The following is a 27,569-nucleotide window of genomic DNA, read 5'->3' on the forward strand; positions in this document are numbered from 1 at the left end:
GCTTCTTCTGCCTTTGTTTCTCCAGCGCTCGCCGATGTCTTCAGCTCAACACATCGCCGATCGAAGGGGGGATGTGTAGGGTATCAGACCGAATCAGACAATTTAAGATTTGATCAAGAACATAGTTGAAACACGAGGAGCCAAATTCCACAGATGCCCAAGACACAGGATGTTCGTAAATCAGATCCTGGCGACACAAGCCTGAACCAACTAGCAGCTTTGAGTAGCTCACAGCATTTAAACAAAAGAACACTTATTGACAATTCCAAGGGGAGTGTCAATTTTGGGGGCAAGTAATCAAGATTAAATGGTCAAAGAGATGCACAGCATGACCATCACATTTGAACCAGTGATAGTAATCACGGTCACAAGCTCTTTGGCTTTACTTTTCCCCCCACCTCGACGACAAAGAACAGACTGAGATTCCTTACAGACCTTTTAACCTCTGGTCTTCACAGAACATGTCCTCATCCACAGAATGGAAGAGAAACTGCCTTTCCATGCACCTAAATGACACTAAAAGGACTTGTGAGCAACTAATCATTTAGTAATGATTAATTACTAATTAATACATAATGCTTTTTTTTAGCTTTTGAGTGTGCTCTGGCTTACACACCAGCTCCTCAAAAACCATGAGGATAAACGCCACCTAGTCTCGTCAAACTTTACTTCTGTTTCTTTAATTTAGTTTCTTTTCTTTTCCGTTGAGAGTTTCGTGTTCCGAGTTAAGTTCTGCCTAACGCCGTGTCTCCGAGTCTGACCTCGAGTGCCATCTAAAACTTCAACTTCAACCACAACTACGCGTAATCAGCCAACGCCCAACCACTGGCTTCCCAAGACTGAACTTCCAGCCAATCAGCAACCGCTGGAAACCCCCTTTTCTGCAAGGACTACAGCAAAGGGAACCCCGGACAAAGCACCTTGAAATATCAGTTTAATGATTGCATGGCTTCTGTTTCTTTCTCGCGCTCCCCTCCATACATCTGTTCTGGGAGTAAGTTTGGTGACCGGGTACGAAATTCCGCAAAAAATGTGCGAGACTTCCAGTTCATTAGCCGCTGTGGGGAAATAAGGAGAAGAATAACAAGTGCAGTAAATGGTAAAACTGTTTGCACTACAAACCAGTGTGTTCATAATTAAGATAATACATTAAAATAATATGGTAAGACACACCAGTTTGCAATATCAAGGAATTAAATAGCTAAAAATAGCTTGAAGCTAATGACACCAGAATCAAGACACTACAAATGGCCACGCCTGCTCTTACGCAAAAAATAAGGTGCATAGAAATTAATGGTAAGTCCTGCGAAACTGAACTCTACCTGTTGCAAAATTATCCGTGACTTTTTATAAAACAGCATTTTTCAGTGTAAAGTCTAAAAATAGATTCATTCAAAACGTTTAATGGCAAACATGTAGACAGGGCCGTTTCTAGGCATAGGCGAGCTAGGCGGTCGCCTAGGGGACCACAAGCTGAAGGGGCGCCAATGAGCGCACGTACTGGCACTTTTAGCAGGGTTGTGATAAAGAGTGGATATTACAGATACTAAATTGTGCAAAATGTTTATCTTAACAGTCAATTTACAAATAATGCATTCAGATTTGTGGAACTCAATGCACTGAATCTCCACAAATTAGTGTCGTTACTATGACAACTAATTTGAATGTGACAAGCAACTGGTGTCTGAAAAGAATTATATATTTATAATAAAAAAAATATAAAAATTTATATAATTATATATAGAAATATATAATGGGGGGGGGCAATAGGGATTTCGCCTAGGGCGTCAAATTGGCTAGAAACAGCCCTGCATGTAGAAGATTGTCAATTCATTAAATGCTGTTTTCCCATAAAAGCAGTTTATTCAGTGTAGTGAAGCCTGTCTTCTATTGACATCCATTCAAAAATAGCTTCTGGTCTCCTTCCCGGTACAGGAGACTTGCCTTAACCTCTTAACTGTCACCCATCCCCTCTGTGGTTTACTTCACTATATTACAATTAAATTCTGACCTTTGAAATCATCAGAAATTATATATCAATTAAAAACTTAAAATCTCAAAATTCATCCTTTGAAAACCATTTTAAAATCAGACATTGCTTTCCCATGAAAATGGTACATCGAAATCATGTTACACAATTTATTCAGTCATGAATAATAAATGTAAGTTTGGATAGTGCACTTTCACGTCTATGTTCAAAAATGTGAGTGACAGTTAAGGGGGTTAAAGAAGCTTTGGTACAGCGATCCACTGTAATTACGACAGTGATATAGCCTATTTACTACAGTTAATTCCACAATTAATACAACTGTAGGGGGCTCCAAAGTCACAAAACTGCATGCAGTTGGTGTAAATGAGTTAAGAAAGAGAACATAAATCACAGTTGTTACCTTGAAGTTGCCAAACAGGACATGAAAGTATGTATGTATATAAAAAGTATGTATGTAACAGTATGTTCTTTTGTGTAGACTACACATTTTAGCAAATGTAGTAGGTATTTCATGCATAGAGAATTGGCATATTATGCACAGTGTACAGTACATATGGCAGCAATAGTAGTAGTATGACGATATGCTAAACAAAACCTGTATTCATTTCAAAAGACAAAAAGTAATGGATAAAATCATGTAGTTTTACAGGCTACTTACCAAATAATTTAGATGTAGAGCTTTAAAAAAATAAAAAATAATAAAAAAGGAGGTCATTACCTTGAAGTTGGTTTAATAATTTAAGGCAAGACATTGTTATACCATTTTTCTTGCACTGTTCAATTTTGAGACTTTGGATTATTTGGCTTTTCATAACATGTTGTTACAGAAAACATCCAAAATACACTTTTGTGTATTGTACTTTTGTGTAAAATACACTTTTGTGTATTTTATTGCAATGCACTGTTCAATTTTGAGACTTTGGATTATTTGGCTTTTCATAACATGTTGTTACAGAAAACATCCAAAATACACTTTTGTGTATTGTACTTTTGTGTAAAATACACTTTTGTGTACTGTACTTTTGTGTAAAATACACTTTTGTGTATTTTATTGCATTTGATCTATTTGCCTGTAGATTTAAATTATAACACATTTCTTTAAACGTTTTTTTCCCCCTCAAAATTAGTTTCTCTCATCTTCATTAGCACATACTGTACTTACATCAAACTTTATAGTTTTATTCCAATCTATATTCTGAATATTTTTACAGAAGGTTTTTTTATGCATAATTTGCCTGATTTTATACATTTTATTCCTAAAATTATTCTTTCTTTTTCTTCCTGACATTTGACATTATTTTCTGATTTATGGAGCGAAAAAGTGATCCAAAACCCCCTCTGTGATATATATATATATATATATATATATATATATATATATATAGATAGATAGATATGATAAAAAGCAGCAAGAATTTTGACAATAACCGTGGAACACACACTATTTATTCACTCATACACACTTATTTATCTAACACTCATACTTCAGCCTACACCTCAAATTTGCACATAATATACAGTACCTGTACATACAAAAAAAAACTGTCTATTGTAATATACCTGCACACACAATTGCCAATTTATATATTTTTATTCCTTATTTACTTGTTCTATTTTTATTTTTTATTATCTGTGTTTTTGTTCTGTCACTGTCATTCTGTTACACTGTGGAAGCTTCTGTCACGAAAACAAATTCCTCATATGTGTAAACATACCTGGCAATAAAACTCATTCTGATTCTGATTTTGAACTTGTCTTTACATTTCTGCTCTGGAAAATTATGCATATTAAATTTAAGAAATTTGTACTACAAAAAAAAAAATGTTTTACCCTGTTCACCTGTGTTGTCTTGCCTTAGAGGTATGAATTCATTTCTATTGGACATGTTCCTTAGCCTAATCATATGAATACATAAAATATAAAGCACTAAAAGTAATGCACACAGTGCTGAGCAATACAAATGTGTGATACCTGAGCTGTGACATTAAGGACGAGCTTAAGGAAATAAAAAGTGACCAGAGACTTTTGATGATGCTAAAGCCTCCTGATTAGAAGCCAACATCAGTCGATGCATGACTCGGCAACACTAGCCGGTATTGGCTGCCACACTGTGACCTATATCAAAGTAAAAGAGACTTGTAGACACCATGCTCTCAACAGCAGAGTTGCAGAATTAATTGCATTTTAATGAACACTGAGGCAACCTTCCAGGTATTTGAAATAAAATGGAAATGTACAGTCAAATGAGAAAGAAATTACAATGTTTCTCCCGTTAGTGTCCGATTCTGAAGGCGTTTGTGTTAATTTATCTTCCCACGAAGAAGCCATAAGCACAAACTGCATGTGACGCTCACCTTCTTTCTGTATTTAAGACATAAATTACAAATATGATCACCTCAATAAAAAATACTTCTCGTCTCCTCGTTGCTAGCACATTCCCTGCGTTTCTGTGGAGGGCCCTGTTGAATTGCATCCATTAAGAGAGAGTATTTTAACATGTACAGCCATGGTAATGACACACAGCTCTTTACAAATGAAACAGCCTGTCTTATTCAAAATGAAGAATAATGAAATATCACAAACAATGGAAACTGTATTTAAGAAATGCAGCAAATGGTTTTGGAAACGGATGCTAATGGTCATCTTTCAGAAGCGTAATTACTGGGTAGCATCAGGACGACTCATTTTAAGGCGTGCAGGCTTGAAATGTGCTGCTTAAACTCCAGGTATTGTGCTTTAAAAGCTTTAGTTTAATGCAAAAGTGTGCAGCCTTTTAAATGGATTGCGTTGTAAAAACTTTAACAAAGAACACCTTCAGGCCCTTTCTAAAGTCTCAGTGTACATGGACTGGGCAATACAATGAATAGTCAATAAATTCACAAGGATTTTGCTTATTATATAACATTTAGCAACATTGCACAGTTAAACATTGTGATGATTTTCAAGTTTCAATATGTCGCAAAAATAATTTCCATGAATCAGTTCAAACAGTCTTTTACAATAAATTAATTCAAAATCAATTTTTTTTTATTTTCCAAAGGCTAACCCTAACGGACTAGTAAGGGAACTTAAGATAAAATAACAACAGTTTGGGTTCTATCATATCATGTATACCAATTCAGAGTACATATATAAATGGCAAAATTTATGTATTGAATGTTGCAAACAGGATGGAAAAAATAAAGAATTAAAATGTGTAGAGTGCTTTTCACAATACATGGTTTCAAAGCAGCTTTACAGAAAAAACATCCTAAAATGATTCAAACATCCATTAATAATTCAAGCTGTATTTGCAGCTGATTGAGAAATATTACAGTTTCCTACAGTTTGAGGGGGTTAATAGTTTCGTACAGATATTAGATTTGATTTTATTGGCTGGCTCCTGAAAAATATCCATCAGCATTTCTAAATTTGTAAATCCATGCATGATAATGACTGTGCATTTCCAAACAAAATGATAGACAAACATAAATCAATGTAAAAATTGTCATTACTGGATGTCTATGCTGGTGCCCAGTTATGATTTGATTTTATAGAATTTTAATTTTTTTTTTTACAAAAGGAAGTTCACATAAAAAAAAAAGTTTGATATATTGTGCAGTGTATAGGTCTCTCTCAAATATATATTTCCATTTACCATGTCATTTAAATTCAATACAGAAAGCGAAAACACTGAGAGACTCATAGAGAGATTTGAACTAAAATGTGATGCATCTGGAATGCAACAGAAAGAAAAATAAAACACGACGTTTCAAAAGCATTTGAATGATCTTTTATTGTCCTTTGTCCCTATGCATACATGAAAATACATTTACGTTGAATGTAATTATGGCAATATTGTACATACACACATTAACATGTATGTGGAGCTTTTCAAAATGTTACACTAATAACAAATGTACATTAAGTACACAAATGTGCAAGTGTATCTAATGTACAAATATGGTATATGAAATGTACCTACATTTCATATAGAATTTTCATATATAAAAATGCACACTTACACACTTCATAAGTGCACGCACACACATCCACATGCACACTACAGTTCACAAAGGGGGGAAAGTGATTTACTTCAATTGAAAAATGAAAGGAAAACATTGCATGTAGAGACCTTGGAGAGGACCTATACAGTCCACAATATCCCAGATCATGGCGGCATAACGAATCGTCAAGTTCAGTGTGCATCGTCTCTGCCTAATGTGTCTTTTCAGTATGTGCAGCTACTCCACTGCTCAGTGTACGGACAGACAGTCTTTCTGAGGTAGACTGCTCAAGTTAAAGAACAAGCCTTTTCTATTTTTTGTTCTTTTAAATTTTTTTTTGACATTTTTCTTTTTTTATTTTCTTTTATACAAATGTGTGACATTCAAAAAAGACAGAACATAGGTACTACATGTCAATATGTAGCAATGAGGTAGAAATGGTCGTAAAGACTAATGGTTGAAAAACAAACACTGGTGACACTTAAAAGAAACAACCATCAACAATAGCGCTGAAGCAAATTAATACAGAAAAAACTAAATCAAGTGATCATTTTTTTTGTATTAATACCTATACAGGAGATGTGCTTTAAAACTTTGTACTTTTTGGATGTTCCCACATTTCCTTTGCAATCAATTAAAGGAAGGTTCCGGTTAAATACAAGTTAAAGGAACACTCCACTATTTTTGAAAATAGGCTCATTTTCCAACTCCCCTAGAGTTAAACAGTTGAGTTTTACCGTTTTCAAATCCATTCATTCGATCTCCGGGTCTGGCGGTAGCACTTTTAGCTGTAGCTTAGCATAGATCATTGAATCTGATTAGACCGTTAGCATCTCGCTCAAAAATGACCAAAGAGTTTCTATATTTTTCCTATTTAAAACTTGACTCTTCTGTAATTACATCGTGTACTAAGACCAACGGAAAATGAAAAGTTGGGATTTTCTAGGCCGATAGGGATGATATACCCTGTACCATGGGTGCAGCAGGCGCAATTATACTACGCAGCACCTGAAAATAGGCTTATTGGAAGTTACCTAGTTGGGGACTATTTTCAGGCCCTGCATAATATCATAGAAAATCGCAACTTTTCATTTTTCGTTGGTCTTAGTACACAATATAACTACAGAAGAGTCAATTTTTAAATAGGAAAAATATAGAAACTCTTTGGTCATTTTTGAGCGAGATGCTAACGGTCTAATCAGATTCAATGATCTATGCTAAGCTACAGCTAAAAGTGCTACCGCCAGACCCGGAGATCGGCTGAATGGATTCGAAAACGGTAAAACTCAACTGTTTAACTCTAGGAGAGTTGGAAAATGAGCCTATTTTCAAAAATAGTGGAGAGTTATTTTAAGCTCTATTGACATCATAATATTGATTACCACTGAAAATAGTTTGGACGAATCCCTCAGTTTAAAAAAAACAAAACCAATCAAAATTCATAGTTATAGCAACACTTGCAATGGAAGTAAACAGGTCAAGAGTTCTGGAGGGTTTAAAAGCATTTTTGTTAAAGCACTTACATGAATTATGCAGCACAAGGCTGTAAATTTGTTTAAATTAACCTTTCTGAAGTGAGAATACTTTTCTAGTGGATGAATGTCTGAATATCATGATAATTCCTGTGAGTTATAGGCTTTACTGTACATTGTTAAAGCTGTATCCAATTTTTCAACCTCAATGTCATGACAAAGTTAGTAAATTATTTTAAATCAAACTAGTCTTATGTTAACAAGTAATGGCTATAATATTGGCTGTAATGTTGAAACAAAAATAACTGGCCCTTTGTTCTTGTAAATGATTGTAAATGTTACAGTGACCATGGTTTATGTTAAAAGGAGTGACGTGCCCAAAAATATTTTCTGTACTAATTAGGGATGCACGATATATCAGCTCTCAAAAAGTATATAACAATTTGGATATAGATTTATCGGCCAACATATCGGTTATCGGCTTTTAAAAATAAAGAATAATCGGTTATCGGTATCAGCCAAAATTTTCATATCGGTGCATCCCTAGTACTAATTGATATTATGCTACTAATGCGGTCAAGAACATTCCTTTAAGAAATTACAAAGAGCTTTCAAAAATAAAATTTAGTAATCTGTTTTGTTCAAGGACATTAGCCCTACAAAAACAACACCAGCGGTAGCACTAAAAGATCATTTTTATTTTCAGGGTCAATGTGAGATTTGTTCATCAATGCTATTTGGCTTTGAAATCCAGAGTATGATCATTGTCAACAAAACTGAGATCTATACTTTGTGGATATCACAGGTTTAATCAATGTGAAGTCCCATATACATTTCCCTAAAAGTGTGGATGAATTCAAATCTTCAGCGATTCGGATCAGTTTTTGATCTTAAATAGCTTTGTTCGCTTTGGTTTTGAGGGAGGACAATTAAGTGGGATAGGCTTTAACACAAAACATAAAAAGTGCATTTGACAAGTTGAACAATAGTAACTTTTCTTCAAAACAACACAAAACAAAAACAAGAAAGCAGAATGAAAATACCACTTAAGAAAAAAAAAAAGTTTCAACTTTAGACGACAAAACAAGGCTAGAAATCGTAGTCCTTTGGATGTACATATCACTTTACGAACATTGTGAAGTAAGTGGTGTCTCACAGCTACTGAAAAGACTGGATGTCTGCCAAAAAAGCAGATATTTCTTCCAAGGATATGTAATATATATACACATGTATTGGAGGAATGATGCCTCCAACTGCTAAATAAGCACCTTAAAATGGTGTCAAACTACACTATAGTGGCAACTAAGGTTGAAAACAGAGTGTGCATCCTTCCAACGTTTGAGACACATGATATAAAGGCAGAGAAAAAGAGAGATACTGACTGAGGGACACATTGCTTCAACTCTCTAGTGCTAGACAAAAAAGCTGACTCAAATGATCAGAGAAAGTAAACATAGCAAGAAACAAAAAAAAAATACATTCAAACATAAGGTTTCCTCTTACGCTTACCAACATCCTGTGCTACCTTGGGCTAGAAACATACTGTATGCAAGTATACAAATACAGAAGCTTATTTGAAGTACTGCAAGAGCATGTTGCAAGTACTTGCAATATTGTGGAAGTAACATACCTCCATACTCAAAGGGGCGATAGGGTTTCCTTCAAATTTCTACACCAGGAAACTGGGTGTACAAACATAAATATATAAAGTTTGACTGACTTGCTCAGCAAGATTCTCTAAATAAACTGTTGTGCCGCCATTATAGTAGTTGTCTTGATGCTGCATCCCAATTTGCTGCCATTTACTAAGCCCTAAAAGTATGTACTCTTTGGGACATACAACATCATAAATGCATCTTTAACAGACCACTCTGTTGCTTGGTTATGTGTATCCCATCACCGCTTAAACTGCCCTGTCAATCATCTTATCACAGTTAACATCCTCCACACTGCAATTAAATTAATTTCCTACCATATTGGAGAGAAATGAAGCAGCATGTTGATCTGCCAGTCTGTTTGCATAATAATGCATTTAAAAGTTAATGACCAAATGCTTTACAAAAGTTCACAATGTTACGTAATAATGTGGATAACATTCTAATTGATGGGTTGAGTTGTGGGCAATATTAACCGTTAAAGTGTGCATGGAATCATACGGGCACCTTTGGAATACTCATTTCAACATACTATGATTTGGGACACAGTAATTCTAATTTCGAACACTATTTAGGACAAATATTATGCAAACTGGGACGCAGCATGAATGTGGAAAAAGTAATGCCTACTTTAGTGCCACTTGCATTACATTATGAATTGTAGTCTGACGCATTTTGGAAAGCAACAACACTAGCAATCTTCTAACCTGCGTTGCTATAAGCACTTGCATACTTGCGTAGAGTACATTTCTGGCTTTAGGCAACGTGGCCCCAGTAAGTGGCCCCAAAAAGACCCCATCAATAATATGTGTGTGTGTGTGTTTACACAAAGGGGTGTTTAGAGTCATCTGGGCACTCAAAGCAGAAGAACTGCACAGGTAGTGTGAGACAAACGTTTGTTGTTTCTTTCTTTCTTTCTTTTTTTTTTGAAAAAAGGCAGCTTATTCTTAATGGAGGCTTCAGAGCAGAGCAAACCTAAAGAGGTTGAAGACACCAAGCTCTCATCTTTCTGTTCTAGTTGCAGAGAAAATAGTGCTAAACTGAGGTAGAACAGAATGCAGGGTACACGTGATCCTTCAGATATCTTTACACCAACACCACACAGCAGCAGGACAGAGTCGGAAACAAAAACGAACCATACGTAACTGTTACGAAGAATGTGAAAATATTTCCACTTCAAGAATCTGGTAGCCTCTTTGTAAAGTTGTGGTTCACCCCAACTCTATTCTGCAGAGAGGAGGACAAACACGCAAATGTTGACATCCACTGCATACTCTGGTATTGACCTGGTTTCGGACGAACCTCATCTACACAAAAGATAGTCTCTGACTCGAGCATTCGTTGTAGAGTCTGAACTGTGCTATGCAGGGAGGAACAGGTGCTGTAGTCAATACTGGCACACAATTCTGCTTTCGAAACTTAAAGCAATGTCCACAATGGAATTTAAACATAGTTTAGAAAGAACAAGAAGAATATAACAGAAGAAAAAGAAACTCCCCAAATTTTTCTTCCAAACAACCCAGAAATGTTCTGGTTACATTCATAGTCATATCCTTTTCATTTTTTAATTGGTTGAGGTAAACCTAGAGTTTTAGAAGAAGCAAATTAGAAACCAAACCCAATGTAGTCAGCAGTATGTAGTGCTATCGCATAATCTTTTTTTGAGGTACTGTACAAATCACAATCACTTTCCTGAGTTTTTGAAGAAAATCAAACACAAATGACTTTCATAAATTAGGATCCGGATTCAAAGTACAACATGGACCTTCTCCTGCCCTTCCTGGGGTCTACAGGTCAGACTTGATTGAGGAATACTGTTGTTCTTTTGAGAGAAGTGTCAAAAACAAGGAAAGGAACGAAAAGCAGAACATGTCTGATTTTGTTTCATGTTAAAGCTCTCTATATTAGCACATGCCACCAATGTAGATGGTGAGGCAAACAAATCTAAATCCAAATCAATAAAGCACCACTTCAGGCACTTCATAGCAACAAAATCTCAAAAACAGCAGAATGATATTTACACACAAAGAAGTTCGTCCTCACTTACAGAGTTCCTCGGTAAGTGGAGCTCTGCGTCTGCAGTACTGAGCCCAGAAAACAGTATTTCTCTGTCTGGATTATGTGCAAAGGGCCAGACCTTGACTTAAGTACAGCCATGCATCATTCAACTGTATCTGACCGTCCTTCAGGTTCTTCCTTAGGGGTCATCTACATTTGTAATAACCACACTGTTTAACTGCATGTGTCACGCAAATAATTCTGAATTGTAACCCCTCTTAGAGTAAAGGAGGTCACCCCTCAGATTTCATTACGCCCTCACTCTTTACTGACTACAACCAAACATCTTATTCCATTCAGTGTATGTATCGAGTTCTTTCTGTGATATGCTGGGTTGGATTTTGCAGAACACATTCTCAAAGTCTTGGTATGACACCGGTCTCATGTGACCTGGCATCATTCCGGAAAGGTCTGCGCTGGACATGCCATGGAGAGGACCAACCATGGCCTCCTGGCAAAGTCGGACCACATCCAAACCGGAGAAGCCGTCTGTCCGCTGAACAAGCAGCGCAACCTCTTTGTCGCTGAGGCAGTAGTTGTGCTGTGAGAGCAGCTGGCTGATTATCTGGTGTCGTGCGGCGGCATCCGGTAAGGGGACGAGCAACCGCTTTACAAAGTACCTTCGTAGAGACTCATCAATCTCTTCAGGTTTGCTGGTGGAACATACTACTAGAACATGTTCCTCTGGTGAGCTCAGAACTCCATCGAGCTGGAGGAGGAGTTCACTCTTGATTCGGTTCACTGGACTTTCTTCGCTCAACTGGGCAGACAACAGCAGATCTATATCGCTGATGAAAACCACCGAAGGCTGCCGGCAACGAGCAATAAGGAATGAGGCCTGGACGATCTTCTCGCCCTCTCCAAGCCATTTTGTGACCAGAGCAGAGCCACTAAGGAGGAGGAAAGCTGCGCCAAGCTGACTGGCCATACACCGGCCAAGCAGAGTCCGGCCCGTGCCCTGAGGTCCAAATAGAAGGATGCTGCGAGGTAATGTTGCCATACCGCTGAACATGTCTGGCCTCAGAATAGGCCACAGGACCTCATCCTTGATGGTGGCTTTTGCCATCTCCAGTCCAGCAATGTCACTCCAGTCAACAGGGGGTGTCTGCTGCAGAATCTCAGTAGTGACTATCTCTACCAAACTAGCATCGCTATTTTTTAACTGCTCCTCAGCAGGGTGGCTGGATGAAGTGGCCGTGCCAATGGAATGGGGATGATGCTGTCTGCTGTCGTCACCGTGGTCACTCAAAACAGGGGAACCAAACTTTCCAAATGACTGGCCTGAGCGCAGGGATCCCAAGGAACCTTTGGAGGATCCGTAAGAAGGAGGGGTTAGTGCCCTGCTGGACTGGCTGCCGAATTTCCGCTGCTGATCCAGTGGCATTGACTGCTTTGTGGGCTTAAATGCCAAAGATGATGTGTCAGCGTTCCTGTCGAATCCATTCCCTCTGGTTGAGTCAACAAGACTATTGTCTGGCATTCTGTACATGGGGCTTTGAGCAGAACGCTGCTGGCTGTAGTTGAAACTTCCATAACTGGATTCCATATCTCCCTGGCCCGTCATGTAAAATGCTTTTCTTTTCAGTGTGTTGGCCGAGCTGCCATTCAAAGGTGTTGGTGCAATTGGTGCATGGTTGTGGGACTGGTAGGAGTAACCGGGAAGGGTGGAAGGGGGTAGGGGTGTGGGGGCAGCAATGCCTGAGGGCAAGTAAGCTGAGGGAGGGGGTGCTCCTCCTGGGCTGTAGCCTGGGGCAACAGCAGTCTGTGGGGGATAACCTGCTGGAGGGTAATTGTAACTGGAGAGATTGGGGGAACTTGCATTATAGCTGGGCACTAGGGTAGGAGGTGGCGGGGGTGGAGGCTGAAGGAGCCCAGCGCTGTGCAAAGGTGAGGGATGTGGGGACGGGAGAGCTGGTGTGCTTTGCCCACCACTGTAAGTGGAATGCAAGTACGAGCCATTGTAACTGCTAACGAATTCCTGAGAGGGGATCCCCGAGTGCAGTGCAGTAGACGCATGATTCCCGCAGTTACTGCTGGAGTAGCTGGGCTCACTCAAGCTATTTGCCACCCCCGAGGAGCTGCCAACACTTGCAGCCACATCTGGAGGAGGCAGGGCAGGTGTCATGCCAGTCTTACTTACAAAAACCACATCTGCAGCACAGCTCATTGGGTAGATCCCCTCCTGCCATGCTTCGCTCTCTGACTTGCGTCCATTTAAGAGTCCTGGGGCGCTCTCGGAGTACGAGCACAGGAGCGCCCGCTCACTGGGACCCTCCAGGATACCAGAATACTTCTCTGCATATTTCTTCAGAAGGTTGGAGGCCGTCAGTGCTGATATATCGTCATTGGCCCAGGCATACTGGTAGGTCCTCTGCAGGTGTCCACGGTATGCCTCTGCTTTATGTGCGGGGGAACGTGTTGTGGATGAGATGTCGAAATGTTGCTCTGCCCACTGCACATGCTCTGGGGTCCACTGCATCTTTAAGCCTAAGCAATCAACAAACAAAAACAAGCAGGTGTGAGAAATTTGCACTCATGAATAGAGACTGATAGATCTGCCATGATGATTCATCTGATATGGCTGAAATTTAGCTGATAACTATGATTGTAACGGAAGTGGTCATGTGGCTTAGTGTTGATGGGTAGTAAATTTTTTTTGTGAATTGAGCCAAATATGGTTTTATTTTGTTTTTTTTAACGTTTTGCAAAGTTATGGTTTGCAGATGTTAATTACATAATGTTTAAAGACATTTTTCATGCATATCATTTTATTTAAATTATTTTCAAATAATTTTAGAGAACTGTGATTAAATATTGTGAAAAATCAGTGTTATACAGAAATCAGTGCTTGTCATTAAAAACACATTGGTCGACCACTGGGGTTTTCAAGGTTTTCTTTTTTTGACACGTCGGAATCAATGACCCAATAAGCGACTGCTATTGAAAAGAAACAAAATACACACATACGGCAACAACAAGAGTAAAATATGATTTCCATTTTCCCCCATCCAACTCCCAGAGAGCCCTGGCTTCACATCGCAGGCACTGCTTACAGTTGGTATCGCAGGAACAGTGCAGATTTGGGCCTCCAACACCTGGTTAGCACAGTATAATGCACCCTGCACACAGCCGAGTGACACAGACATTGCAGGTCACTCTATAATCCAACTCTCATCTAAAGCAGTCCCAGACAGTTTCAAATCTGCTTGGAGGAGTGCAGCAAAGCAATCTCCCAGGCAGCGCTCTACTGCTTTCATCACACAAACTCACAGCACGGCATGAATTACAACAGCTTTCTGTCTGCCGCCCGCCTCCCGGAACACAAGGAACTGGAAAGGGGGAAAAGCATGCCTGCCTCCCTCCCTCTCGTTCGCTCTAATGCTCCCCTTTCTCTCTCTTCCTTTTACTCTGACGCTCTGGGTTCTGCCTCTCTCCTTCTCACTGTCTTTTCTCTCCACAGCTTCTGTCTTTTATTGGCTCCAGGGCTCAAAAGCCACCATCAAGTTTAATCTCAAACTCCATCTGCAAACACAAGCAGTTACATACGCTGTCATCTTAGACACAGCATGGGATTATCAAAGAGACATTTACTCAAGAGCCGACTGGATGACGGGGGTGGTCGCACACACACTCTAGCCGTCTGTAGCTAGACTTCTGATGACAACAGTGTTCGGCCGTAGTGTCCAGCAGGCATGTTATTGTGCTCACACCGCCCGCTTATCTGAGCTTACTGGGCCTAGGCACTCACAAACACTATTCACGGCACAAAGAAGAAAGAAGATGTCACAGAAAACGACACTGTTTATAAGCTTTTAGCCATGTGCCTATTTCTAAAGCCTGTCAAATTGCCTAAAGACTGCACCTTTTCCTGTATTCAACGGCAATTGGGTATTTAAAAACTCAACATACCTCTCAAAACATGATATAAACAGATGATCACTCCTTGTAGTGTGTGCATCATAAACGATATATCTGATCGATATACATTCAGCTAATTAATAACATTTGTAAATGCAAGCAAAATATGCACACATTTTTAATAGAACATTTTAATATAAGAAAAACGCAGCGTCTGTGAACATTTTTAGCAATGACACAAATTAATAATTTTACTTCATGAAAACGGACACTTTGAACAGGTTTATGGAAATGAATCAAGCTTGCCAACTCAAATGCTGTTTTCACTACTTATGTTGAAATCTTTTTAAGGACACAAAGGATCGTGAAACTAGTCTAATTACACAGTCTTTCAGTCACTTAATGAGCAAATTAAAAGGGCACTGAAGTCACTGCATTGCAATATTACTTAATTTTGCATCGCCAGCAAAATATCACAAATATATAACATAATATCACCTAGCCCTACTTGTATTTGCAGAGTCTGGGATGTCTACTCACTACATCTCTATAAATAAAACCCCTTTGTTACCCCATCAGTGTATTGTGTGTGTATCAGAGCACTTTCTCCACAATAGAAAATGGGCATGTGGTTTTCCTTTGCCTGAATCCCCCAGCAGCCTAGTCCGACAACACACACACACACACACAGCTAATTAGTAGGATGATGCTGAGCTAATTGTGTTAATTTACAAGGTTTTAGTCAAAGGGATCGCTGCTTTGGCTGGCAAGGCTGTCAAGCCCGCGAGTTAATGACTAAGAAAGGCTGAAGACAAAGAAAGCTGGCAAGAACATGGCAGACATGCCAGCAAGCCCATTAATAAAGCCCAGGGATAAAACAGCGCCGCAAATCTAGACAGATGTCATTCTAGTACGATTATCAACTGATAAGCAATGTAACGCCTATGTAAGACTTGCTAGCAATAAATACATTTCATTATCAGAGCCAGACTTTCCCTTAATCAATTTCCAAAAGCAGGTCTCTAGTGTGAGCATTTGTAAGTGCAAAATTGCTGCATGCAAATGTGAAAAATAAAATTATTTGGTGCAATTATGCCGGTGCAAGTGACATCTGACATCCAAATAAAAACTCATTTTTTCAACAGATCCTCATGCATTTAACTGTGCAGACAAATTTCACTTTACACTGCGGTTAGCTGCTTTTTGTTGCTTTGCATTAAAGAAAACAAAGAAAAGAAAAAAAAAACCCTGTAAAAAGTAATTTTTCGAATAGGTAAATAAATCAAAGATTATTAGATTACTTTTTACGAGAAAATACTACTTCAGTCTTTCTACTTCTAAATTTCACGTTTAGTTCAACTTGTTACAGTGTTATTAGCAGTATAATAGAGACACTGTATTAGCTTCTAGTAATATTTTGAATTGAGTTTTTATTTTTATATTTTCTGTTTTCATTTCAATTTTAGTAATTTTGTGGCTTTTAGTAGTTGTTTTTTATGTCTATTATTAATTTATTTTGGTTTCAGTTGTATTAGTACATAAAGTTAAACTGAATTAAAATGAGAAATGTTGCCTTGCCAACTTGCTGATGCTGAATTTATTTATTATTTTTTTAAAACTGAAATGTCTCTTTTATTTCAAGTATCAAAAAATAGTCTTTGTGGTTTTGGTTTTAGTTAATTATAATACCTTTAGTTTTAGTATAACCCTGGTCACTTGTCATTTCTTTGTAATTATTTGTTAAATTTACTAGCAACTTCTGAGTAAAAATAGTAAATCCTACATTTTTTTCAGTGTGTTTACTACTGTATAAGACAAATGTCTGGTTAACTAAAAATATTAAACATTCACTGACATGCATTTTGACTGTGTATGTATAAAATACACTTGCAATAATAATTTTCATATCAGATTATAGTATTGTTAATACAAATATCTGCTTGTAAATATTGATTGTTCTCCTTTAATAACCTATTAAACACTGGATGCATATTTGCCATCATCCGAGGACAAGCTATTCATTTTTTTATCGTGCTAAAAAGCATACGGCTGCAGTGCCGGCGATTATTACCTTGGGAATTCAGAGGTTCGGCTATCTCCCTGCCTCTGTACATCCACTTGTTAATGCATTCATTACTCTTCTTTCATGTTCCACTTTGGAATATATATATATATATATATATATATTTATATATGGCTCCTCTCACAGGCTGGTCTTTGTGAGGAATGTGGGTGTTAACTTGCTCTACAACAAAGTAAGACATTTCAAGAGGTTGAAATCCTCCGCTGCGCACACAGAGAGATTTCAAACAATGCGCTCGTCTCGCGGTTTGATGGGTTTTATGAAACGTACCACACTCAAACAAAAGAACAAATTCACTCCCAGTCACTATTACCGAGCCATTACAAAAATAAAACCTTTCTCAACAAGAATAAAGCAGTTGGAAATGAGACATCAGAGATTTATTTTACAGGGGAATAGCGAGTCGCTCTGGACACTTTGAATTTGAGTACTCACCTTATGTATGTGCAAAATACTTATTTTCTATTTTTATTCAATATGCTTACTTTGACCCTTCAGACAGTGTCGTCCCCATAGCTTGTTCAAACCTAAATTGGGAGCTTTGTGCAATGACACCGTTTGAGAAAGATTTGAGGATTATAACTGAACCATGGAGGAGGAAAACGAGAGGTAGAGAGAGAAGCAGAAAATGAATCATGTGTAGTCTGAATTTATACTTCACTAAATCATCAGCTTCATTCCAGTCCACGCTGTGCTCAAGTTTCAGTTAGCGCTGTGACACAAACATAAATAACACAAAAAACACATCCTTATCACTACTAAAGGATTAAAAGTGTCACTCAAGCCTTTCTAATCTGTCATCGGTGAGTTTACTAACTTCTTAGGGAACATGCCGACTAGCAATCTGATCAACAATGTGCCCAAAGCATAGTTTACCATATTATGCTATAATTCATAAGACCTTAAAGGGTTACTTCACCCAAAAATGAAAATTACTCACCCTCGTGCTGTTCGAAACCCGTAAGACCTTTGTTCATCTTCGGAACACAATTTAAGATATTTTTGATGAAATCTGAGGGCTCTCTGACCCTCCCATAGACAGCAAGGTAACTACCACGCTCAAGGTCCAGAAAAGTACCAAGATGATCGACAAAGTAGTCCGAAGTTACGAAGCCACGAGAATACTTTTTTGCGCAAAGAAAACAAAAATAACGACTTTATTCCACATTTTCGTCTCTACTGTGTCACTTGTGGATGTACGTTCACGTCATGGCTCGCGTCATGATACTGTCGTGAACGTGCGTCCACAAGTGACGCAGTAGAGACTGAAATGTGGAATAAAGTCGTTTTCTTTGCGCAAAAAAGTATTCTCGTGGCTTCGTAACTTCGGACTACTTTGTCGATCATCTTGGTACTTTTCTGGACCTTGAACGTGGTAGTTACCTTGCTGTCTATGGGAGGGCCAGAGAGCCCTCAGATTTCAAATTAAAATTATTTGAGGTAGTTGCTAAGGCAGCATTTCTTTTAATTTAAGATTTATATCTAATATTTATATTTCGCTTTATTTAAGCTTCATTTCAATTAGCAAAAAACATTTTCATAGTTTTAGTAAAGAATAATAACATTGGTAGGCATTAATGCATTGTGAATTCGCATGAACAAACAATAAACAACTAATAAATAATGCATTAACTAATGTTAATAAATGAATACGTATATACACACGTAATAAATATACATTTGATTAAAAAAATGTGCTTAAAAATTGTATTATGCATAGAGTTGTCTATGTAGGGTGCACCAAATCATTGACTTGTGAGGTTCCAGTTAGTTAGGATGCTATCTTAGAAGACAGCATGGCAGTTCAGCAGATTTAGGAACAGAGCAAACGTCAGCCCTAAGAAGCAGTAATTCTTCTCTATGTAATCTGAATAGTCATATAATTACTTGTATTTGTATTAAAGGGATGTTTGGAGCCAGCCTGAGGCCCCAAAGCTCAATTTCCACTGATTGACTTCTCACAAAACCCCCTTTTGTTTAATTCACCACTGTCTGCTGGCCTACTTTACGCCTGGAAAATCTTAGATTACGCTGACCATTGTCACTCATTTGGGTGAGATGCCAAACAAAAGCCGGCAAGACTGATTGATCGCAAGCTGGACTTTATTAGACGAGATATTCTTAAGGTGCATTGAATATTTTGCTCATGGTCTAGTGCTGGGTGGGTCGCAGGTCTTTTCGGAATGTCACAGATAGCAAGGAAAAACGATGTTAAATGCATAGAATAAAATACAAAACGCACAGTTATGGAAAGTAAATGAAATCAAATGTTGTAGTGTGGAGAAAACACTTCACATATCATTTGTTGACGCCAACAGACCACATCTAACATTTGAGGAAATTAATTTGGAACTCAGCGGGATTGTTACATTTAACTAAAACTAAAAAAAAATAAAATAAAATAAAAAAATAATAAAAAAAAATCTTGAAAGGATTTCTTGAAATAAAATAAATGTTAAAAATGTAAAAAAAACTTCAACTGGTGACATTTCTTATTTTAGTTTAACTTGATACTAAAATAACTAAAACTGAAATAAAAACTATATAGACGTTTAAAGGAAAAACTAGTAAAACAATTACAAAAACACAACAAAAGTACAAAAATTGAAATGATTTTTTTTTTAAAGAAATTGAAAATTAACTAAATTGAAATTAAAATGCAAAATATAAAAATAAAAAAGGTAATAATATATATAATATAATATAATTTATAAAAATAATAACAGTATCTTACTGTTAATAAAATAACACTGACACTCAGTAGAAGCTTGTCAAACATAGACATCCTCAAAATGATGAACAAAATTACACCGTCAAAGAAAATATGACCCAAAATACAATAAATATGGGTTCATTTAAAGCAAAATGAAATAAGGTTTGTGTTGACAACAATGTGGAGTGCAATGAATTATTAGCCATTCAGACATATTACAGCCATTAAATTCAAAACTAGAAACCACAACTGACTTTTATTCAACTCCGTCTGTGTCAAGTTTTTTTGTCCATGTTTGATTTGAAAGAAATTGGTTTAATTTTTTTATGATAAAAAGCAGAAAGCAGAAGTAGAAACCAGTCATTTATAATTACGTGCTTTGTACAAATTCCATTATCACACAAACACAACGAGCTAAATTTCAAAAAGATAAGTCAACTTTCTCTTCTGAACATCCAACCATTACCATCCACCATACTTTCTCACCTATCACAAGCTGAAACCTGACAGTAATTACTGATCATCTGTGCTCGTCTAATGGCTCTGTTAGTTCTGCGACTGATCAACACACTGAGTTTGGATGGCGAGGGGGGAGCGGAAGCGAACGCACGGCAATACACTGCAGTGTGTAATTTCAGACACTGTGATCATGGCCAATGAGACAGAGAAGCTGACCTTTTTCGGATCTATTAATCTGGCTAGCCTCGGCCGATTTTAAGCAAACAGCGGCGAGCTTGTGCTCTGTCTGTCCAATTTCCCAGTGCGTAAATTGGACAGCCGCTCGCACCATTCTCAATTCATTACTGTGCTGCTGAAAGGAAGCTATGAGGTGGCGGAGATGTGTGTCCCGGTGTGTGTGTGTGTATCGACTAGAGATGTGCAGTTTGGTCATTTTGGGGTTATATGAATGTATCTCTGAGGGGCACTGACTATCTTTAGAAAAATTTTGACAGTATTTTCCTTCATCTTGCCTCTGTATAATGCATATTAAAGTAGAGTTCTGTTTTGTTGACCACGATAACCAAGGAAACGCTGTATTTCCGCTGTTCCATAAGCGCCACCTGCTGTCAGAGAGTGAATTTGCGTCTCATTCAGCCCGTCTGCTGTTTGTTTTGTGCAGATGTTTTATGTAGTATAGTTTCACAAAACTAAAGTCAGACCATTCTGTTTTGTTTCAAATTTCGAAATTACACTGTAATTAGTTTAATTTAGATTGTACTTTAGGTAAAAAATATTAATATTAATGTTATCAAATTTGTCAAATTTTTTTTTTTTTATATATGCATCAGATTGCATGATGCCTTGCTGTTTTTTTTTTCAGCATCTTACACCACTGAGATGCTGTGTCAAGTTGTTAATTCATCCTTAATTAAATACTGTTTAGTCATTGCTGTCCCAATTTTAACCAATCAGACTGCAAGGTACTGCCCAAAATGTCACTATAACCAACCACAATTTTCATAAAACGTTTGAAAATAAACCAATGATGAATAAATAAACCACTACAAAGCCACTAAAATATACTCAAGCACTTTCCTAGCGTCGACATGCAATCGTTTCCTGCAGAATTCTGTGGTATTAAAGGCCTGTTTTCGCCGGTTCTCACTCTGGTGTTTGGTGCGGGTGGATGAATGCGGATGCCCTAGGAGGAAGCTGTCATAACTGAAACGTGGCCTAATCAGACTCATTACCATTTTGGGCAATTTGCACCACCAAAGATGCTTATTAGGTAACTGTGTTTAATAAAGCGCTCTTTAGAAAGCTAACAGTAATGAGCTCTTTAAAGTCAGCTCGGAGTGTGATTATGCCAGTGGAAGTGTTTAGCCTGCCGCGCACAGACTGCTACATTTAGTCTTGTGCAATGCCATAATTAAGCCATGCAACCTGCTTCCACTGCCTCACAATGGATGTGGCTGCGGCCTGTAAAACCCGGGAAAATATTTATAATTACTGATCATTACAGCCCAGGGATTTTTATCTGCGGATGTAAACACAATTATGAGAGCCTCTTGCTTTCATGTGCCTCAAACAGAGGACTCTATATGACAAGCGTGCAAATAGTGTGGACACACATTAATTACATTTATAAATAAAAACAAGCTCGTGTTTTTGTTTCAGCGCTCCACTGATCTCTCTCGCACGCACACCTTTTCCCTTTCTCCTCTTTTGGAGCAAGTCTGGGATGTGCTTCTAATTCAATCGCTACCAGAAATCATTACGGCAATTCATCTTACATATCAACTTAAAAGGTAATTTGAAAATCCATGTCGTCCTCGTTCAAATGCTGCCGGAGAGCAGAGGTCATCGTTTAGCTCCTAATTTACTCAAGAAATTTAGTCAAGGCCCTCTAACTGCCGTGGAGCACATGATTTTCCTGACCACGGTGGAGGAGGACACTGATGGAGGTGTTCTTTTTTTTTTATGGTTGCATTTCCAGTTGGGCTGGACGACATACTGAGCATTTATTTATGATATTAGCAAAGATTTTGAGAAAACAAAATTAAGCAACATTGTGAGTAGTAATTAAAGTTCATGAATCAATCGGTCCAAATATAGATAGAGAACAATAGATAGATGGATAGAACAATATAATGATTGAAAGATCATAATAGACAGAAGGATAGATAGAAAGATAGACAGATTGAACAACAGAATGATAGACCAATAGATAAAATGATAGATAGATAGATAGATAGATAGATAGATAGATAGATAGATAGATAGATAGATAGATAGATAGATAGATAGATAGAACATTTGAATGATACATAGAGCGATAGATAGATAGAACGACAGAATGATAGATAGATAGAGATAGACAGAATGATAGATAGATAGAGATAGACAGATAGATAGATAGATAGAGATAGAACGATAGATAGATAGATAGAATGATAAACAAACATTAGCACGATAGAACGATAGATAGATAGATAGATAGATAGATAGAACGATAAAGAAACATTAGCACGATAGAACGATAAACAAACATTAGCACGATAGAAAGATAGACAAACATTAGCACGATAGAAAGATAGACAAACATTAGCACGATAGATAGATAGATGGATAGAATGATAGAACGATAGACAAACATTAGCACGATAGATAGATAGATGGATAGAACGATAGAACGATAGACAAACATTAGCACGATAGATAGATCGATAGATAGATAGATGGATGGATAAACATTAGCCGGCCGGCCGGACAGACGGACGGACGGACGGACGGACGGACGGACGGACGGACGGACGGACAGACGGACAGACGGACAGATAGATAGAACGATAGATAGATAGACAAACATTAGCACGATAGATAGATAGATGGATAGATAGATAAACATTAGCAGGATGGATGGATGGACAGACAGACAGACAGACAGATAGATAGATATAGCTCTAACACACTGTCTTAGTTTCCACACACAGTCTTTGCTAATCAGTTAATGAGGAACATCATCAAATGAAGTAACACCTGCAGACTCACACTACCTTCTGGGTGCTCTAATTTAATCAAACCGTCTAAACACAATTAATCAATTAGTTATTCTTAAATACATGTCAGACACTGAAGTCCATCATTTAGTGATTTGGTTAATTGTAGGAGTGAGAGCAGAGACATGACAGGGAAATTACTGGGTCAATGACAAACAGCCATGTCTGAGACAATGACAACCAGAAAATGTTACAAATTTTTTTATTAATTATTAATAATTGTCAAGTTCTTGGAAATGCTATTTTCGCATTCATGTCAATTAAAAGCACTTATACCAAATATTTAATTTAACAACTCTAAAAATGTCAGGTGGCATATCCATCAAGTATTAATACAAATATTTTCCTAAGACCTTCAATACACATCACAAGTATAATTGTTTTTTTGAGTTACATCCTTAGAAAACATTACATTTACCTTGCCTTTAAATTAATAAAATACTTGTCATTCCCGCATTTTGGTTATACCATATAAAATCTAAATAAATATTTATTTCTTTATTACAATATCCAGAATTACAGACAAATAGGTTTACTTGAGTTATTTGCTTTGAAAACATGACATTTACCTTGCCTTGTCACAAAAGTAGGTAGGTAAATAAATAAATAAATGTTTAGAGTTTTCTTGTCACATGACAACAAAAAGACTTCCTGCATTTTGGTTATATTATATAAACTAACATAACGTAACATAACATATCTCTTTCTTTACTACAATAAACATTTTTAAGCCCACAAAAAATATTAATATATATTTTTTTTTTATATTAAAAATATTATATATTATAAATAAAAAAATAATCTGCATTGTTGATTTTTTTGAACAAATTAATAGATTTGAGAGGGTAATATCACATCACACTGACTGCTGTATTGTAGCGTTCACTGTGCAGGCGTCTCTTTTATGAGAGCCAGGCTGCTGAAAACTAAGTGCGTGTTAATGCTGAAAGCATTTCACCTCATTCAAGCTGCTTTAAAGAGAATGTTGTCACACTGAGCCTTGTGCTGGGACTGAATAGCTAAAGCACAAAACCCTTTTTTCGTCTTTCAGCAGTGCAGCTGAATTCTCATTCCCACTGACACTCAGGCCTTCAGGCTTTTTCCAGCATGTCTGTTTACATTTTCAGACTGACCGCTCTTCTGCAGATCTCCATAGATTTGTGTATCTGACTCCAAACTCCTAGAGCTGAAAACAGCAACAGACCTTTTACTCAACGACAGCTTTATGAGAACAACGTCAGTAAGACCAACTGTAAACATTCAAAAACATTCTGAAATCAGAAAATCAGACCTATTCGGTGAGCATTCATGTGACGCACCCATTTCAAAAGATGCATGATTTCAGACTGAAATATCCACTAAACATTAACATCTCTAAAAGTCTGTCATTACTATCACCAGCATCACTAAATAAAAATGCAAAACTAAACATTTGCTCAAACAGTCCTCCCATCTGCCATTGGTCAGCCAAACACAAAGTCCTGCCCCCCAAATCAGGCTATTGGTTTGAGCAAGTGTTGTCATGTTGCCATTGGTCAGGATGCTGAAAAAACTGAACTGAAATGCTTAAGCTTAATTTATGGGGAAAAAAATATTTATTTATTTAGAATGCATACACACAGAATATACATTTTAAAGGATGGCAATAAAAAAAAAAAAAAAAAAAAAAAAAAAAAAAAAAAAAAAAACTTGAACACAGAGATTAGAAAGTGGGCGTGACTATTGATTAATATATTGATATGTTTGTAACATACAATACATTATTTTATATAAACAAATAAATAAATACACAAACACAAAATATAGTATTGTTATTATTAGTATTATTAGAAATAACTAAAATATATAAAAAAAATACACTTTAAATTATTTAAAATTAATAATACATGACGACATACATGACCGTCATTTAATATACATACGTGCGTGATATACAATAAATTATTTTTATTTCCAAATTGGGCCCAAAGTGTCAATATTTTGTGCGCCCACCATTATTTTCCAGCACTGCCTTAACCCTCTTGGTATAAAGTATATGGTATATCGTATACTGTATATATACGATTATAAAACTACTATTATTGTTGTTGTTATTTAAATAAAATATTATCCAACAAAAAAAAATACAACATTATTATAATTATTTATTATTGTTATTTTTATTTATATAAATAAAATATATACTCACACATAATACATTTTAAATGATGGCAAAGGAGATTTACAAATCAATAATTTGAGTAAGTTGAATACAGAAATTATGTTTCGGTAACACATGGCAAAGTGGACATGAATACTGGTTAATATATTAATATGTGTGAAATATAATACATTTTTAATATTAATAAAACTATTTTGTTATATATAAATAATGTACTATATATCACACACACATTAATATATACTCAGATACACAAAATATATTTCAAATGACAGCAAATGAGATGTAAAAATGGAAATCACTCGACTACAGAAATTGTTTAGGTAACGATCTGCCAAATGAACAGTTATTGAATGACGCGATAACCTAAAACTGCCCGAATATCAGCCGATATATCGGCCTATCACATTGACAACACAACTCTGCCTTTCCATAACCTTCTCTCAAAGAGTCTTTCACACAGAAACAGTTGGCGCGGTTGACCACACTAACACACCAACAACCTGAAGTGGTCAATCCGTCAATATGTTTGCAAGTCTTGCATATGCGCGGCGGCGAAGCGAAGCCACACTGAAGAAACTGGAGGCGGATAATGTGATAATTTCTGTCTAATGTACCATCTGCTATTGTATCAATGTCAGCGTTAGCATGAAGCAGCTTTACTTTCCGTCTGTAGCCTGATGCTCTCAGAGGCTTTCAACGCCGACTGCCAAAGCACTTACAACAGCCACCAAACAACACCGCCTGCCACTTGTTTCCCATACAGACAAACTGCTGGGAAACCAAAGGCCCAAATCCAAGCCTACCTGCCAGAGCTGTGGAGAAATTTACACTGTGTACTTATCTTTAATGTAGTTGGCTTGTCAGTCAAGCAGTCAATTTCCACAGACAAGGCCACTCTTTGTAAATCAGCGTAATATTCACGCTTCTATTCTGAGTGAAGACGAAGCGCCGATGGCGTGGACTGTGACAGAGCTGTAATCATTTCAATCCGGTAAACAGCGATTATGCCTCTCAAAGCGTCTGGCTGTTCAACTGATACGGTAGACTCGTCTCTTCTCTCGCACGCTCCAGGAAACGAGACACGCGGCCTGGATTTCAGCGCAGATGCCGCACGCCATTTCAATCAATCCGGCAAGTTCCACGCCGTTCATCATGTGGGAAATTCATCCTGCACGCTTTCTGATACAATATATAGGTGAGAATTAGTGAATGAATTCACAAAGATGAAGTCAAAACAATCATTTTATCATTCGAGGGCTCCAGGCTGCGACTAAAACTACATGCAAATCTTTAAATAAGGCAATGCATTTTCAAAATTCATTTATAAAACTCTGCATCAGTTAGAGTGATACTGTAAATAAAATGCATAAAATATTTGGCAAGGAGCTTCAAGCCAAACCATGAAAGAATAAATAATAAAATTAAATCAAATCCACGAAGATAAAGTCAATTCAATCATTTTATCTTTCAAAGGCTCCAGACTGTGACTAAAACTACAGTTTAATGCTTAACTTCCATGCAATGAAATTCATGCATAAAACAGAATTAAACAGTGCTGCTTTTATTTATTTATTAGTTTATTTAACAGGGACAATGCAGTATAATATTGCTACAATTTCAAGCAGCCGATGCTCCACATACAGGCTTCTAGCTAAAGGCTAATTTGCAGCCCCAGTCCCTGGTTAGGCTTTTTTAACAAGAGTAAAACAATAATCACACAAAAAACTAAGCGAAAGTAAAAATATATATATATATAATAATAATATAAAAAATCAAAAATTGTGATTCTGTAAATATTAATAATAAAAAAGTTAATCTACAAAGATAGTCATCAAATAATCAATCATTTTATCTTTCAAGGACTTCAGAATGCAATTAAAACTCCAATTGAACACTTAATTTTCAGGCAAATCATCAAATGGCGTTTGGTCTCGTACTGTATCGCGTACCTTGTCAGTGTCGTGCGCTTTGCTTGGCCATTTGTTGGGATAAACAGGAAAGTGTGTTCAAGCTGAATTCAATTTGAGTTTTGTTAAACGAATTAAAAAGAAGCTTAGTTTACCGCGGAAGCGGTCGCGGCTGCGGTCGTG

At 37.1% G+C, this 27,569-nt stretch overlaps 1 protein-coding gene and 1 long non-coding RNA gene across 2 annotated transcripts in view; both read right to left on the minus strand.

The window, feature by feature from the left end:
• The window catches only part of LOC107600676 (uncharacterized), a 17,942-nt gene extending 394 nt beyond the window's left edge, over nucleotides 1-17,548 (minus strand). Inside the window, exons 1-2 of the long non-coding RNA XR_001610828.1 lie at nucleotides 17,538-17,548; nucleotides 15,556-15,564 (exon numbers count right to left, since the gene is read on the minus strand). This is a non-coding gene — a long non-coding RNA (uncharacterized lncRNA). The remainder of the gene's footprint in view (nucleotides 1-15,555; nucleotides 15,565-17,537) is intronic.
• The window catches only part of LOC107600675 (fidgetin), a 73,113-nt gene continuing 56,547 nt past the window's right edge, over nucleotides 11,004-27,569 (minus strand). Inside the window, exon 2 of the mRNA XM_016292633.1 lies at nucleotides 11,004-13,648. Coding sequence (XP_016148119.1) covers nucleotides 11,427-13,640 — 2,214 coding nt within the window. The 5' untranslated portion in view covers nucleotides 13,641-13,648 and the 3' untranslated portion in view covers nucleotides 11,004-11,426. The remainder of the gene's footprint in view (nucleotides 13,649-27,569) is intronic.

This window comes from Sinocyclocheilus grahami, unplaced genomic scaffold (assembly GCF_001515645.1).
Source record: "Sinocyclocheilus grahami isolate Dianchi unplaced genomic scaffold, SAMN03320097.WGS_v1.1 scaffold289.1, whole genome shotgun sequence".
NCBI lineage: Eukaryota > Metazoa > Chordata > Actinopteri > Cypriniformes > Cyprinidae > Sinocyclocheilus > Sinocyclocheilus grahami.